This window comes from Hemitrygon akajei, chromosome 29 (assembly GCF_048418815.1).
Source record: "Hemitrygon akajei chromosome 29, sHemAka1.3, whole genome shotgun sequence".
NCBI classification, from domain to species: Eukaryota; Metazoa; Chordata; class Chondrichthyes; order Myliobatiformes; family Dasyatidae; genus Hemitrygon; species Hemitrygon akajei.
The window spans coordinates 49,095,128-49,111,668 of record NC_133152.1 but is presented as its reverse complement, the minus strand read 5'-3'; the positions used below and the strand labels follow the sequence as shown (position 1 = coordinate 49,111,668).

The 16,541-nt window shown below is 41.3% G+C and overlaps 1 protein-coding gene across 6 annotated transcripts in view; it reads right to left on the bottom strand.

Annotated features, from left to right (window-relative positions):
- The window catches only part of mib2 (MIB E3 ubiquitin protein ligase 2), a 237,891-nt gene that overhangs the window by 52,943 nt on the left and 168,407 nt on the right, over positions 1-16,541 (bottom strand). For all 6 annotated transcript variants that reach the window (XM_073032420.1, XM_073032417.1, XM_073032421.1 and 3 more), the window contains 4 exons: positions 13,406-13,548; positions 10,135-10,242; positions 917-1,021; positions 133-298 (listed from right to left, as the gene is read on the bottom strand). In XM_073032420.1, the coding sequence (XP_072888521.1) occupies positions 133-298; positions 917-1,021; positions 10,135-10,242; positions 13,406-13,548 (522 nt within the window). The remainder of the gene's footprint in view (positions 1-132; positions 299-916; positions 1,022-10,134; positions 10,243-13,405; positions 13,549-16,541) is intronic.

Below are 16,541 nucleotides of genomic sequence, written 5' to 3'. Positions count from 1 at the left end.
AAGGTCACTCTTAACCGGGAGTTTGGAAGGCTCAAGACCTCATCTTCAGAGAAATCTCAGAAACATCCTGGAAATTACAGGGAAAACTAGGAACCAGAGGTCATGCTGATGAAGCATTAACCAAACACTTACTTGCTGAATCGTTACTGCTGTCTGTGGTCATGAGGTTGGCGTCCACGTCTCCAGGCTGCACCGCTGTTACACAAGCAGGGTTAAAGGTCCATGTTTGGCCTCCAACACCCACACGCAGATCTCCATCAGCATAAACTTTCAGCACCTTCCCGACCTGCCCCAGCGCCTGTAGGATGTATGACATAGAGGTAATTTAGACTACATAATCCACTATAAAAATTCACCATCTGGTTAATCATAGCAGGAGAGCAGCACATCTAAAATAGCTCTCCAAGCAGTGTGTCAGCGGCCAAGCTGCCTTGAAAGCACCAATGCGCAATAGAGAGGCCCAGGTGTGAGGCTCATCGCTCAGTACAACCGGGTCTGCCCAGGACATAGACAAGGCAGTGAACCGTCACAGACAATAGGAACACACTGCAGTGACAGATGTCAGAGCCACTATCTTGCCTGATCAATGCTCAGAGTTCCTCCTCTGGAACCCAGTCTCACCAACTTCAGCTGCTGTGGCACATGCCTGAGGGGGAAACGGAGGAACTTCTACCGTACGTTTTCAGGTTTGGAAAGGTGAAGGTGTGGGGGTTAGGTAAGTTGATCATCAGCAATAAGACCCACATTGACGGCCAAGAGGATGACCAGCAAACATCAGGCTTCTAACAAATTGCCTCAGATGTCTGTATCATGTGAAACACTGATTGAATGCTATGGATTATTCTGTGATCAATGAATTTCCAACAGGCAGTATTCCCGGTGATCAGATTTTACAGAGGAACGAGAAGATACCTACTGGAGTCATGCTATCCGTCCACTCTCCGTGGCCTGTCTGAAGTCTTTTCACTGCTTCCATTTCATCCATCACCCGAACAATATCACCGACCGAGAATGTGTCCACCTACAAAAATACAGCTGAGTTAGAAATGGTGACAATCTGAGGAGTTTTTATATTCGGAGGTTTTGTACAGACACAATATATGTGTATGGGTCAGCATAGACTCGTTGGACTGAAAGGCCTGGTCCCTGCTTTATTGCTCTGTGATTCTGTCCCCTAGTCTTATACACCTTTGCTGTGGGAGATGTTTGCTACTATTTATTCTCTCTATGCCCTTTCCTAATTGTGTACCTCTCTCTCCACTGCACGGAAAATAGCCCAACCTATCCAGTCTCTCGTCAGCTGAAACATTCAATTCCAGGCAACATCCTGGTGAACTCAACACTCCCTCCAGAGTAGCCTCATCTTGCCTCCTACCTCCACACTCCCTCCAGAGCAGCCTCATCTTGCCTCCTGCACCTCTTTCTTCTACCTGGCAGTTCCTATAAGGCCATAAGACTATAAGACAAAGGAGCAGAAGTAGGCCATTTGGCCCATCGAGTCTGCTCCGCATTCAATCATGGGCTAATCCAATTCTTCCAGTCATCCCCACTCCCCTGCTTTCACCCCATACCCTTTGATGCCCTGGCTAATCAAGAACCTATCTACCTCTGCCTTAAATACACCCAATGACGTGACCTCCAGAGCCGCTTGTGGCAACAAATTCCACAGATTTACCACCCGCTGACTAATGTAATTTCTCCGCATCTCAGTTTTAAAAGGACAGCCTTCAATCCTGAAGTCATGCCCTCTTGTTCTAGAATCCCCTACCATGGGAAATAACTTTGCCATATCTAATCTGTTCAGGGTGCAGAGGAGATTTACAAGTAAGTTGCCTGGATTGGGAAGCATGCCTTATGAGAATAGGTTGAGTGAACTCGGCCTTTTCTCCTTGGAGCAACGGAGGATGATAGAGGTGTATAAGATGATTAGAAGCATTGGTCATGTGGATGGTCAGAGGCTTTATCCCAGGGCTGAAATGGTTGCCATAAGAGGACACAGGTTTAAGGTGCCGGGGAGTAGGTACAGAGGAGATGTCAGGGTTAAGTTTTTACTCAGAGAGTGGCGGGTGCGTGGAATGGGTTGCCGGCAATGGTGGTGGAGGCAGATATGATAGGGTATTTTAACAGACTTTTGGATAGGTACATGGAGCTTAGAAAATTAGAGAGCTATAGGTAAGCCTAGTAATTTCTGAGGTAGGGACATGTTTGGCACAACTTTGTGGGCCGAAGGGCCTGTACTGTGTTGTAGGTTTTCTATGTTTCTATTAATCCCCTACCATGGGAAATAACTTTACCATATCTAATCTGTTCATGCCTTTTAAAATTCAGAATGTTTCTACGAGATCCCTCCTCATTCTCCTGAACTCCAGAGAGTACAGCCTAAGAGCTGCCAGATGTTCCTCATACGATAACGCTTCCATTTCTCTCGTGAATCTTCTCTGAACCCTCTCCAATGTCAGTATATCCTTTCAAAACTAAAGAACCCAAAACTGCACACAATACTCCAAGTGTGGTCTCACGAGTGCCTTATAGAGTCTCAACATCACATCCCTGCTCTTATATTCTATACCTCCAGAAATGAATGCCAACATTGCATTCGCCTTCTTCATAACAGATTCAACCTGGAAGTTAACCTTTAGGGTATCTTGCACAAGGACTCCCAAGTCTCTTTGCATCTCTGAATTTTGAATTTTATTTTTTCCCTCTCAAATTTCAATGTGAACTTGATCATATTGTGATCACTGTTCTCTAAGGGTCCTTTAACCTTAAGTTCTCTTATCACCTCCGGATCATTGCACAACACCCAATCCAGCCGACGACCCCCTAGTGGGCTCAACCACAAGTTGTTCTAAAAAGCCATCCCTTAGACATTCTACAAATTCTCTCTCTTGAGTTCCAGTACTGACCTGGTTTTCCCAATCCACTTTCCTGTTAAAATCCCCAACAATTATCACGATATTGCCTTTCTGATACTCCTTTTCTATCTCCTGCTGTAATTTGTAATCCACATCTCAGATGCTGTTTGGAGGCCTGTATACAACTACCATTAGGGTTCTTTTACACTTGCCATTTCTTAACTCAACCCATAGAGACGCTACACCTTCCAATCCTATGCCATCTCTTTCCAATGATTTAATATTATTTCTTATACACAGAGCCACACCACCCCCTCTGCCTACTAACCTATCTTTCCAATATACCATATATCCTTGGACATTCAGCTCCCAATGGCAGCCATCCGTAGCCAAGTTTCAGAGATGGCTACAACATCATATTTGCCAATCTGTAGCTGAATTTCCTCAATCTTCCTACCAAAATGCTTTTTATAGGAAGTAAATTTATATGTATTTTGATATTAACTTTACTTTGAAAATGCTTCCCCTCACATTTCACATTAAACTTCATCTGCCAATTCTGATAAAGTCCTGAAACTGAAAAGTTGAATGTTTATTCTTCTCCATAGAGGCTGCCTGACCCGCTGAGTTCCCCAGCATTTTGTGTGTTGTCCGCCCATTCCACTAGCCTGTTTTCAGTCAGTGTTGTACATATGAGATACAGAAGCTGGAAATTCAGAACAACACACATAAAATGATTGAGGGGCTCAGCAGGTCAGCCTCCGTACATTGTGAGGAATAAATAACTGCTGTTTCAAGCCGAGACTCTTTATCAGGTCTGGAAAGAAAGGGTAAGAGGCCAGAGTTTTAATTTTGTAGGGTTTCTGTAAGAAGTCGTCGAAGAGATGAATTTGAATTGAGCCACATCAATAAGGACTAGTCATTTTTAGTTTACTGAAAAGAAGACTAGTGTGGAAATTTGATCAATTTTGCATGGATAATGTGGTGCATTAATTTCAGAAATGGAGTTCAACATGTACATTAATTGTCACACAGAGCTATGGAGATGTTTCTGCCCCAACCCTGTTATAGGTTAATTCCTCTTCGAGTACTAACTTGATTACTCAAATAGTAGATTATGTTCCAGTTTTGTATTATGTAACAGGATAATTTCAACATACCAAGTTTACTAGTATGATAAATCATTGCACAATATTGCAGCAGTTACAGGTCATGATGTACCAAAACTCCCACTCAATATTCAGAAGAAGGAAAGCTAAGTCTTGACTGAATCAAGGTTATTTTTTTGGAATTACGGGTAAGTTTAATTTGGCCTTGAAAACAAATTATTCTTTACTTCCAAAGTGTAGTTTTGACAGTTAAAATGTTTGATAGATTAATATTCATTTATTTAATTAATGATATTATTGAATACAGTTGGATAGCTCATGCCTAGATTCTTCTGAGCCTTTAAAAATATTGGTTAAGTCAGTGAGGAACAGCGAGAGCTGGCTGTTTATCACACTTATGGTGTGACTGTGAATGAGATAGGTCATGAGGCACAACATCAAACACTTTCCTAAAATCAATGTAGACAATAATGGCATGCATAGAGGCTGGCTTTGTCTGGAGGAATCGAGTGGGATAAAAGGGGCCTTTTCTGGTTGGCTACCAGTGACTAGTGGTGTTCCTCAGGGGGCAATACTGGGACTGCTTTTTTCACATTGTCAATGATTTGGATAATGTGACAAAGTCTGCAGATGGTATCAAGATAGATGGAAGGGTAGGTAGTGCTGAGGAAGCAATCTGATTGTAGCAGGACTTAGACAAATAGGAAGAATGGATTTAAAAAAAGTGACAGATGGAATACAGTGTTGGGAAATGTATGATAATGCATTTTGGTAAAAGGAACAATAGTGTGGACTATTATCTAAATGGGGAGAAGGTTCAAACATCAGAAGTGCAAAGGGACTTAGGAGTCCTCGTGCAAGACTCCCAGAAGGTAAATTCAGCAGTGGAGTCTGTGGTAAAGAAAGCAAGTGCAATGCTAGCATTTATTTCCAGGGGAATACAATATGAAAGCAAGGAGATATTGCTGAGGCTTTATAAGGCACTAGTCAGGCCACATTTGGAGTATTGTCAACAGTTTTAGGTCCCATATCTCAGAAAGGATGTGTTGGAAAGAATCCAGAGGAGGTTCACAAGGATTCTGGGAATGAAGGGGTTAACATATAAGGAGTGTTTGGCACCTTTGGATCTGTACTCACTATAATTCAGAAGAATGTTTGAAGATCTCTTTGAAATCTACTGAACGTTAAAAGGCCTGGATAAGGTGTATGTGGAGAGGATGTTTCCTATGGTGGGGTTATCCAGAACTAGAGGGCACAGCCTCAAAATTGAGGGGTGGCCTATTAGAATAGAGGTAACGAGGAATTTGTTCAGTCAGAGAGTGGTGAATCTGTGGAATGCTCTGCCACAGACTGCAGTGAAGGCCAAGTCCATGGGTATATTTAAAGTGAAAGTGTGGTCAGGGCATCAAAGGACATGGCGAGAAAGCAGATGTATGGGGTTGAGTGGGATCTGAGATCAGCCATGAAGGAATGAAGGCGCCGACTCAATGGGCTGAATGGCCCAATTCTGCTCTTGTCTGCTACATCTTATGGTCTTATATTTGCAGCTCTACGTTTATCACTCACTTTTGTCATCTCCTCAAAACTCAATCAAGTTAGTAAGATGTGACTTAACTCGCACAAAGCCATGCTGGTTCTCTCTAATTAAGCCATGGTTTTCCAAATACTGATAATTCCTATCCCTAAGGATCTTCTCCAGTAATCTCCCTACTTCTGATGTAAGATTCACCAGTCAAGCGTTTTCAGGATTATTCCTATTACTTGAATAATGGAATCATATTAGCTAGTTCTCCAGGACTTTGCCTGTGGCTAGAGAGGAAATAAAAATACTGGTCAAGGCCCCCTTGCCTCCCTCAATAACCTGAGGTATACCCTATCAGGCTCTGGGGACTTATCCACCTTAATATTCTGGAGAGATCTAACAATACCTTGTTCTTTAACCCAAAATGCCCTAGAAAAATAACACATTCCACATTGACTGAACTATCCTACACGTGCTTCTCTTTGGTAAATACTGATACAAAATCCTGTTGGTTCCACCAGTTTAATTTTAATAGCTATTTTCTTTGTAGTTCAACAATCAATTATCTGCTTGTATATTAAGAAGTCTTTATATACACAACAGTTCAAAATACATCTTGGTTCCCAACATGGGGCGCATGGACGTCTCACTTAATGGTATTGTTCCGTGGCATTAAAAAGGTTGGGAACCCCTGCTCTGGACCATAAGACCATAAGATATAGGAGCATAATTAGGCCATTTGACCCATTGAGTCTGCTCCGTCATTTCATTATGGCTGATCTATTTACCCTCTCAGACCCAATCTCCAGCCTTCCCCCAGTGTCCCTTCATACCCTGACCAATAAAGAATTTATCAACCTCTGCTTTAAATACACATAAAGGCTTGTCCTCCATAGCTGCTTATGACAATTAATTTTACAGATTCACTACTCTCTGGCTAAAGAAATACTTCCTCAACTCTGTTCTACAAAACGCCCCTCTATTCTGAGGCTGTGTTCTCTCATCCTAAGATTCTCCCACCGGAGGAAACATCCTCTCCACATCCACTCTATCAAGGCATTTCATCATTGGATAGGTTTCAATGAGATCACCCCTCATTCTTCTGAATTCTAATGAATACAGGGTCAGAGCCATCAAACATTCTGCGTATGGAAAGCCATTCAATCCTGGAATCATTTTCATAAACCTCCTGTGGACCCTCTCCAGTTTCAGCACATCCTTTCTATGATAATGGGCCCAAAACTACTCATAATACTCCAAGTGAGGCCTCACTAATGCTTTATAAAGTTTCAACATTACATCCTTGTCTTGAAGTTCTAGTTCTCTTGAAATGAATGCTAACATCACATTTGCCTTCCTCACCACAAACTCAATCTGCAAATTATTCCTTAGGAATCCTGCACAAGGGCTCTCAAGTCCCTTTGCGCCTCAGTTTTTTGTATTTTCTCTCCAATTAAAAAATATTCAACTCTTTCATTTCTTCTACTTAAGTGTATGACTATACATTTCCCAACACTGTATTCTTTGCCTATTCTCCTAAGTCCTTCTGTAGCCTCTCTACTTCCCCAAAACTATCTATCCCTCTATCTTCACATCATCTACAAACTCTGCAACAAAGTCATCAATTCCATCATCCAAATCATTGACATTTAATGTAAAAAGAATTGGTCCCAACACAGACCCCTGTGGAACACAATTAGTCACCAACAGTCACATAGAAAAGACTCCATATATATTCACATTCTTTGCCTCCTGACAATCAGCCAATGCTTTATCCATGCTAGAATCTTTCCTGTAATACCATGGGCTCTTGGCTTGTTAAGCAGCCCCATGTATGACACTTTGTCAAAGGCCTTCTGAAAATCCTACTACACAACATCAACTGATTCTCCTTTGTCTATCCTGCTTGTTATTACTTCAAAGAATTCCAACAAATTTGTCAAACAAGCTTTTCCCTCGGAAACCATGCTGACAACGGCCTATTTCATCATGTGCCTCGAAGTATGCTGACAATCAACTCTTCCATCTTCCCAACCACTGAGATCTGAATAACTGGCCTATAGTTCCCTTTCTTCTGCCCCCTCCCTTCTTGAAGACTGGATTGACATTTGCAATTTTATAATCTTCCAGAACCATTCCAGAATCTAGGGATTCTTGAAAGATCATTACTAATGCCTCCATGATCTCTTCAGCCACCTCCTTCAGAACCCTGGGGTATGCACCATCTGGTCCAGGTGACTTATCTGCCTTCAGACGTTTCAGTTTCCCAAGAATCTTCTCCAGAATAGTGGCAACTTCAAAAAACTTCTGACTCCTGACACTCTCAAACTTCCAGCATTCTGCTAGTATCTTCCAAGTGAAGATTGTCGCAAAATCCTTATTCAGTTTGGCCACCATTTCCTTCTCCCTCCCCATTACTACCTCTCCAGCATCGTTTTCTATCAGTCCAATGTCCACTCTCGCCTCTCTTTTACAATTTATATATCTGAAGGAACTTTTGGTATCTTCTTTAACATTACTGGCTAGCTTAGTTTTGTATTCTATCTTTACCTTCTTAATGACTTCTTTAGTTTTCTTCTGCTGGCTTTTAAAAGCTTCCCAATCTTCTAACTTCCCACTAATTTTTGCTCTATTATATGTCCTCTCTTTGGCTTTTATGTTGGCTTTGACTTCCCTTGTTAGCCATGGTTGTGTCATCTTTCCTTTAAAATACTTCTTCCTCTTGCATTCCTCAAAATGCATCCATTCATTCCAGCCATTGCTGCTCTGCCAGTGTTCTTTTCCAATCAATTCTGACCAACCCCTCTCTCACGCCTCTGTTATTACCTTTACTCCATTATAATACTGATACATCTGATTTTAGCTTCTCCTTTCTGAATTTCAGGGTTAATTTGATCATATTACAATTTCTTGCCCCTCAGAGTTCTTTTACCTTAAACTCTCTAATCAATTCTGGTTTATTGCACAACACTCAATCCGAAATAGCTAATTTCATAGAAGGCTCAACCATGAGCTGCTCTAAAGGGCCAACTCTAGTGGCTATACTAAGTATAATTCTGGAAACTTCTTAGTTTCTTTGTTCTGAATGAGTATTTTCTCATTGGATCATTTTAACACAGTATTAAATAAGAATTTTTCTCTTTCAATATTTTTATTAATTTCTACATAGAAAAATAGAGTACAAGAAGATATATATTATAAGTCAATAAAAAGGATAAAATAATACCAAATACATATATTTTAATAGGATTATTCTTATGGAATTTTTCTTAACTGTATGGTAGCTGTATTATGCTAGGTGCCATCTCCCTCTCTGTTGAGTAACAGTGATGCTCTGTTACTGTTCTTTTCCTCTTTTCTCTGTGGAACAAGTTTTCTGCCTCATTCCTGACTTCTAAAAGCACCTCAGGTTTAAACACTACAATCTGACAGTAGTCATTTAGGACCCCACCCACCTACTCCGCATACAAGCAAATGTTCCCCTCTTTATCCTTGAGTGGTCCCACCCCTCTCCCTAGTTATCTTCCTGCTCTTGATGTGTGTATAGGATGCCTTGGGATTCTGTTTAATCCACTTGTTGACAACTTTTCATTGTCCTTCTTGATTCTCTTAATTCCCTTCTTGAGTTCTTTTCTGGGTTCTATACACTGATCCATACTCTGAGTTGATCACCCTTACCCATAATACACAGGGAACATAAAACATTAATAGCGCAGTGCAGGCCCTTCGGCCCACAGTGTTGTGCTGATCTTTTGATCCATTCTAAGATCAATCTAACCCTTTCCTCCTACATAGCCCTCCATTTTTCTGTCATCCATGTGGCTATCTAAAAGGTTCTTAAAGACCTCCAATGTATCTGCCTCTACCACCATCCCTAGCAGGGTGTTCCACACACCCACAACTCTCTGTATAGAAAAATTACCTCTGACAACCCCTTGTACTTTCATAGAATCAATTAATGCTTCTAAGGTACATGGCCAGGATAATAGTTGACTCTGTATGTAGAAACACGCAGTGAGATCACCAACAAGCCTGACAATACAGCACCTCATTCCTTTGCAGATAACACACGTGCAACCTGGAGTAATATTTCAATACATCACCTTCTAGATCAAAACTGATGTGGTGTCATTTTACATTGCACAACCATTTTTGAGCATGACTGAATCTAATGCATTTAATGAAAATCTGCTGTCCAGTGTAATTAACGGTCACCAAATCAGATTGCACAAAACAGGTTAAACTAAGACCACAATTAGTGTATACAATTACAAACTAAGTGCAGAGTCATGGTGTCATACAACAAGGAAACAGGCCCCTTGGCCCATCTGGTCCCTGCCGTCCAGGCTGTCCATATAAGCTATTCCTATTTGTTCATATTTGACTCATACCTCTCTAAATCTTTCTTATCCACGTACCTGCCCAAATGTTAAATGTTATTGGGTTACGGTTAGGGTTATGGCTAAATGTTACTGGCAATAGGGTTGGGGGTTATAGTTAAATGTTATTGGGTTAGGGTTGGGGGTTATAGTTAAATGTTATTGGGTTAGGGTTAGGATTATGGTTAAATGCTATTGAGATAGGGTTGGGGTTATAGTCAAATGTTATTGGATTAGGATTGGGGTTATGGTTCAGCCACTGACTGTACCTTTGTAAGTGCTCCTGGATGAAAGGTCCAGCGAATATTATTGCTGTATTGTACTCTCACATCTCCTCGGTCGGTTATTCTATGCACGGTGCCCGCTCGGCCAATGTACTGTCAAAACCAAAGGAATTAGAATCAGAATCAGGTATAATGTTACTGCATACGTCACAAAAAACGTTGTCTTGCAGCAGCAGTACAGTGCAATATATTAAAAAATCTAAAATTTATAATAATATATACTTTGGATTCCGGTTAATTGGGCTAACAGTTTGTCAGGGCAGCTGCTTATTTGGGACAACTATGTGGAGAACCAACACAGAGGCTGTGTACAAGAAGGACCAGGGTTGCCTCTGCTTCCTGAAGAAACTGAGGTCCTTTGGAGTATACAGACCTCTCCTTCACATGTTCTACCAGTCTGTTGTTGCCAACACAATCTTCTATGTGGTGGTATGCTGGGACAAAGGCATCAACATGGGTGATGCCAACAGACTCAATAAATTGATTAGAAAGTCAAACTTTCTAATCTAAGGACCCTATGGAAAATCCTGGCAATTCTGGACAATGTTTCTCATCCTCTGCATGCCACCTTGGCTGAACAGAGCAGCACTTTTAGTAATAGACTAAGACAACTGCTCTGCTCCAAAGAGGTCATTCTTATCCTTGAACATTAGGCTCTATAATGAGTCAACCTATAGCCAGGAAGTGATGACCCTCTCCTGTTAGATTGTCATTAACCTCTGTTTAAACTCTGTTTACCACACCCTACTACCGGGACACCTTTGACTTGTAAATCTTCTACATCTTATTTTTAAGGTAACTTTTCAATAATTTTTTCTTACTTCTCTTCTAACATTTGTATATCTGTGCATTTGTAATGCTACTGTGACACTAATTTCCTTTGGGGTCAATAAAGTATCTATCTATCTCTAAAAGAACAAGAACTAAGTGAGAAAATAGCCTGGATTACTGACTTATTTGGAAATGATGCTGCTAATTGGGACAGGAGGCTGTTGCTGAACAGTTTCTAACTAGTGTCAGTGATGTGCACTTGTGTGGCCTTTAGACAATGCACCAAGCTTAAAGCAAACAGTTTTTAAATAGAGCCAGTTAAGTATGCTAGTGTTCAAGAAAGTGATAGTTATCACTGATTATTGATAGTTGGTGAGAAATAAGCAGTAAGACAATTCAGAAAAGTTTTGCTCACTGTGGTTTCTACTGTTTATGCTCAAAGATGCCAGAAACAGCTGGGAGTGAAAATGAAATTTCACTACTTCAACAAGTTAGGAACTATGAAGAACTGGCGTAGGAAAACAGCATCCATCAGCAAAGATCCTCACCACCCAGGCTTTTCTCACTGCTGCCTTCAGGAAAGTGGTATTGACGTCTTAGGACTCGCACCATCAGGTTCAGGAACAGTTACTACCCCTCAACCATCGGGCTCTCGAACAAAAGGGGTTAACTACATTTAAGAACTCTTTTATCTTGTTATTTCATGCTCGTTATTTATTGCTATTTATTTATTATCTGCATTTGCACAGTTTGTTTACAGTTTACTAATCCTGTTTACAGTTACTGTTCTATAGATTTGCTAAGAATACCCACAGGAAAAAGAATCTCAGGGATGCATATGGTGACATTATATACTTTGATAATAAATTTTACTTTGAACTAGAATTTGAAGGTATCTACAATCACCTTGAAAGTTACAATGAAAATGAATATTTGGAGGATGCAACTGTTGAAAGCATTGTACAAAGGCAATCTATTATCTGCACTAATTTTCATTTACAGTCAGTCAAAAGAACACACAGTATACACTGGATTAATTCCTTCATTGATAACTATTAGGAAATAATAGTTTCATAGTACTGTAGTAGTATTGGCAGTATTCTGGCATCTCCAAGCCTGAATGCTTGAAACTATCGTGAGCAAAGTAGTTCCGAATTGTCTTACAGGTTATATCTCACCAACTATCAGTGAGAAAAATCACTGGTTTGAACAGAAATACATGCAACTGTTGCTATTTACAAACTGCTCCAAGCACAGTGTAGTGTCTAATGGCCACACAATTGCACACCTGACGTTATTTAGAAACTGTTCGGCAACAGTCTCCTACTCCAATTAAGTGGCAGAATGTTCCAAATAAATGAAGGCAATCCCAGTTATTTTCTCATTAGTTTTTGTTCTTTAAGAGTTGTCCCGAATACGTGGCTGCCTTGATTAACCAATGGACCAATTAACCAGAATCCACTATTATATATGGAGTCATATAACACACTACAGCTCAAAAACAGGCACTTTGCCTCATCTGGTCTGTGACAAACACTTAATCTGTCTAGTCCCATCGACCTGTACCCAGAACATAGCTCTCGATATCCCTCCCATCCATGTACTTATCCAAATTTCTTTTAACTGTTGAAATTGAACCCCCATTCACCACTTCCACTGACAGCTCGTTCCACATTTGCGCCACCCTCTGAAAGAAGAAATTCCCCTCATATTCCCCATAAACATTCCAGCTTTCACCCTTAACACATGACATCTTGTTCTAGTCTCACCCAACCTCTGCAGAAAAAGCCTGCCTGCTTTAACCTATCTATGTCCCTGTATTTTGTACCTTTATCAAACCTCTCCTCTATCTTCTACTTTCTAGGGAATAAAGTCCTAACCTATTCAACCTTCCCCTATAACTCACCTCAAGTCCCAGGAATGGCCTCATAAATTTTCTCTGCACTCTTTCAATCTTATTGATATCTTTCCTGTAGGTAGACCATCTCCTGACACTGGGTCACACCTAGACCAGGTGACCAGTAGCTAGCTTGGAAGAAGGGTTTAAAGGAAGAAGGAGATGGACATAAGGTCTACAGGAGGTGCTGCCACAAGGAGGCAACATCTGTCGTGAAAGATGCCCACCATCTTGGCCATGCCATCTTCTCACAGCTCCCATTGGGCAGGGGGTACCAAAGCCTGAAGTCCCACACCACCAGGTTCAGGGACAGCTACTTCCCTTCAACCAGCAGAACCCTAATTTCGACCTTAGCACAACAACAGTATGACTTATGTTCTCCACAATGGACTTGGCAATTTTTGTTCTATTGTGTAATGTTGTTTACTGTTCCTTTAATTACAATTAAACTGGTGTTTGGGATTAAAAACATTCCTGTTTATGGTTACTGACCAGACATCAGTCTGTTCTATTTGTAGGACATATATTGGAATTTATTTCAGATGTAACAGTCCATGGACAGAAAAGCTTTTCTGCGTTGAGTATTACCTCAGCCATTTTGGGGTTCCATCCTCCATGACCCTCTTGCATCTGCCGCAGAATGTCTACCTCCAGAAGACATTTCACCCTGTCATTGTGCTGGAAGGCATGGCCACCCGCACTCTCTTGTCGAGGCAGCTCAACATGCTCACCTGAAAGAAGAACGAAAGTGACAAATGATGCAGCTCAGGAGCCTCTGGAGATGTGTAACAACATTGATAAATAAAATAACGCACAATTTTACAAACACTCATCAACATCTCAACAAGTGGAGCTTTATTAACAAAGGGGGAGTGGACCAAGCATTGTGTATGCAGAAATAATTGATGGTGACTCAGTGACCCTTTATTAGGTACAGGAGTGGAACCCAGTGTGGTCTTCTGCTGCTGTAGCACATTCACTTCAAGGTTTGATATGTTGTGGATTCAGAGATGCTCTTCTGTATACCACTGTGGTTATTTGAGTTTCTGTCATCATCGTGTCACCTTGAATTAGTCGGGTCACTCTCCTCTGACTTCTCTCATTATCAGGCATTTTTGCCCACAGAGCTGCCACTCACCGGATGTTTTTTTTGTTTCTCACACCATTCTCTGTGAGTTCTAGAGGTTGCTGTGTATGAACATCCCAGGAGTTGAGCAGTTTCTTTGATACTCAAATCACCCCATCTGGCACCAACAATTATCCCATGGTTAAAGTCACTTTAGGTCACACTTCTTCCCCATTCTGATGTTTTGTCTGAACAGCAACTGAAGCTCTTGACCATGTCTGCATGCTTTTATGCATCGAGTTGCTGCCACATGATTGGCTGATTAGATATCTGCATTAACCAGCATGTGTACAAGTGTACCTAATAAAGTGGCCACTGAGTGTATTTCATGTTTCCTCAGTTACTTGACCTTTTCATCGAAGGTAAATTACTTTAAAAATCACTATTAACCAGGCAGAATTCAGGTGAACTAGAGAAACTCAGATTAATGACAGGAAGATCTGGCAAGATGGTGGCGTGACTGGTTGTGGTGGCTTCTACGGTGTTAACAAAAAGTGCTACTGTTTTACCTAAATGTATGTCTAATGATCACAAGATCCTGCCATACAAAGTACTGCAAGTCTACAGCATCAGTGAGTTGCTAGTTGGCGGTGATAATTAAGGATCTGCTCAACGTGCTGCTGCCTGAATCGATGGAGGCTCACAGTCAAATAGTCAGTGGCTGTCTTGGTCACTTTTCTTGTGATCGCAACACCCCTTTGGACATTGTTAATCCGGTATGCCACAAGTGCAATTCGCTGATCTACTGGATGTGAGCAGAAGCAGATAGAGGGAGCCGAGTCCTTGGTCGTAGCGAGGACTACGCCTGAAGCCACGGTGTCGCCTGTTTGCAGCCGCCCAGAGTGAAGGGATGAAGCCGTTGCACTTCACCGGGGGCAGTGTGGCGCAGTGTCCAGAACGGAGTCAAAACTGCCCTCTCAGAGTTTTGCTCGGCAGAAGACAAGCTCTGTTGTGGCCAACTGCAGAGTTTTTAGTGGCCCTCAATGGACTCAGGCCTCAAACTTTTCAGCTGCCTGAGGACAGGCGTCCAAGCCATCACGTTTTACAGTGCAGTTGTGGCGAATGAAGATTTAAAATGGACTGAGGGCTCTGGATATAATCATACAGTGGCATGCAAAAGTGTGGGCACTATGGTCAAAATTTCTGTTACTGTGAATAGTTAAGTGAGTAGAAGATGAACTGATCTCCAAAAGTCATAAAGTTAAAGATGAAACATACTTTTCAACATTTTAAGCAAGATTAGTGTATTATTTTTGTTCTGTACAATTTTAGAGTGAAAAAAAGGAAAGGAGCACCATGCAAAAGTTTGGGCACCCCAAGAGATTTGAGCTCTCAGATAACTTTTACCAAGGTCTCAGACCTTCATTAGCTTGTTAGGGCTATGGGTTGTCACAGTCATCATTAGGAAAGGCCAGGTGATGCAAATTTTAAAGCTTTATAAATACCCTGACTCCTCAAACCTTGTCCCAACAATCAGCAGCCATGGGTTCCCCTAAGCAGCTGCCTAGCACTCTGAAAATTAAAATAAATTATGCCCACAAAGCAGGAGACGGCTATAAGAAGATAGCAAAATGTTTTCAGGTAGCCGTTTCCTCAGGTCGTAATGCAATTAAGAAATGGCAGTTAGGAATGGTGGAGGTCAAGCTGAGGTCTGGAAGACCAAGAAAACTTTCCAAGAGAATTGCTCATAGGATTGCTAGAAAGGCAAATCAAAACCTCTGTTTGACTGCAAAAGACCTTCAGGAAGATTTAGCAGACTCTGGAGTGGTGGTGCACTGTTCTACTGTGCAGCGACACCTGCACAAATATGACCTTCATGGAAGAGTCATCAGAAGAAAACCTTTCCTGCATCCTCACCACAATATTCAGTGTCAGAAGTTTGCAAAGGAACATCTAAACAAGCCTGATGCATTTTGGAAACAAGTCCTGTGGACTGACTAAGTTAAAATAGAACTTTTTGGCAGTAATGAGCAAAGGTCTGTTTGGAAAAAAGGGTGCAGAATTTCATGAAAAGAACACCTCTCCAACTGTTAAGCATGGGGGCGGATCGATCATGCTTTGGGCTTGTGTTGCAGCCAGTGGCACGGGGAACATTTCACTGGTAGAGGGAAGAATGAATTCAATTAAATATCAGCAAATTCTGGAAGCAAACATCACATCATCTGTAAAAAGCTGAAGATGAAAAGAGGATGGCTTCTACAACAGGATAATTATCTTAAACACACCTCAAAATGCACGATGGACTACCTCAATAGGCACAAGCTGAATGGCCCTCACAGTCCCCCAACTTAAACATCATCAAAAATCTGTGGATACGCCTCAAAAGAGCAGTGCACGCAAGACGGCCCAAGAATCTCACAGAACTAGAAGCCTTTTGCAAGGAAGAATGGGCAAAAATTCCCCAAACAAGAATTGAAAGACTCTTAGGTGGCTACAGAAAGCGTTTACAAGCTGTGATACTTGCCAAAGGGGGTGTTACTAAGTACTGACCATGCAGGGTGCCTAAACTTTTGCTTCGGGCCCTTTTCCTTTATTGTTATTTTGAAACTGTAAAAGATGGAAATAAAAAAAGTAATCTTGCTTAAAATATTAAAGAAA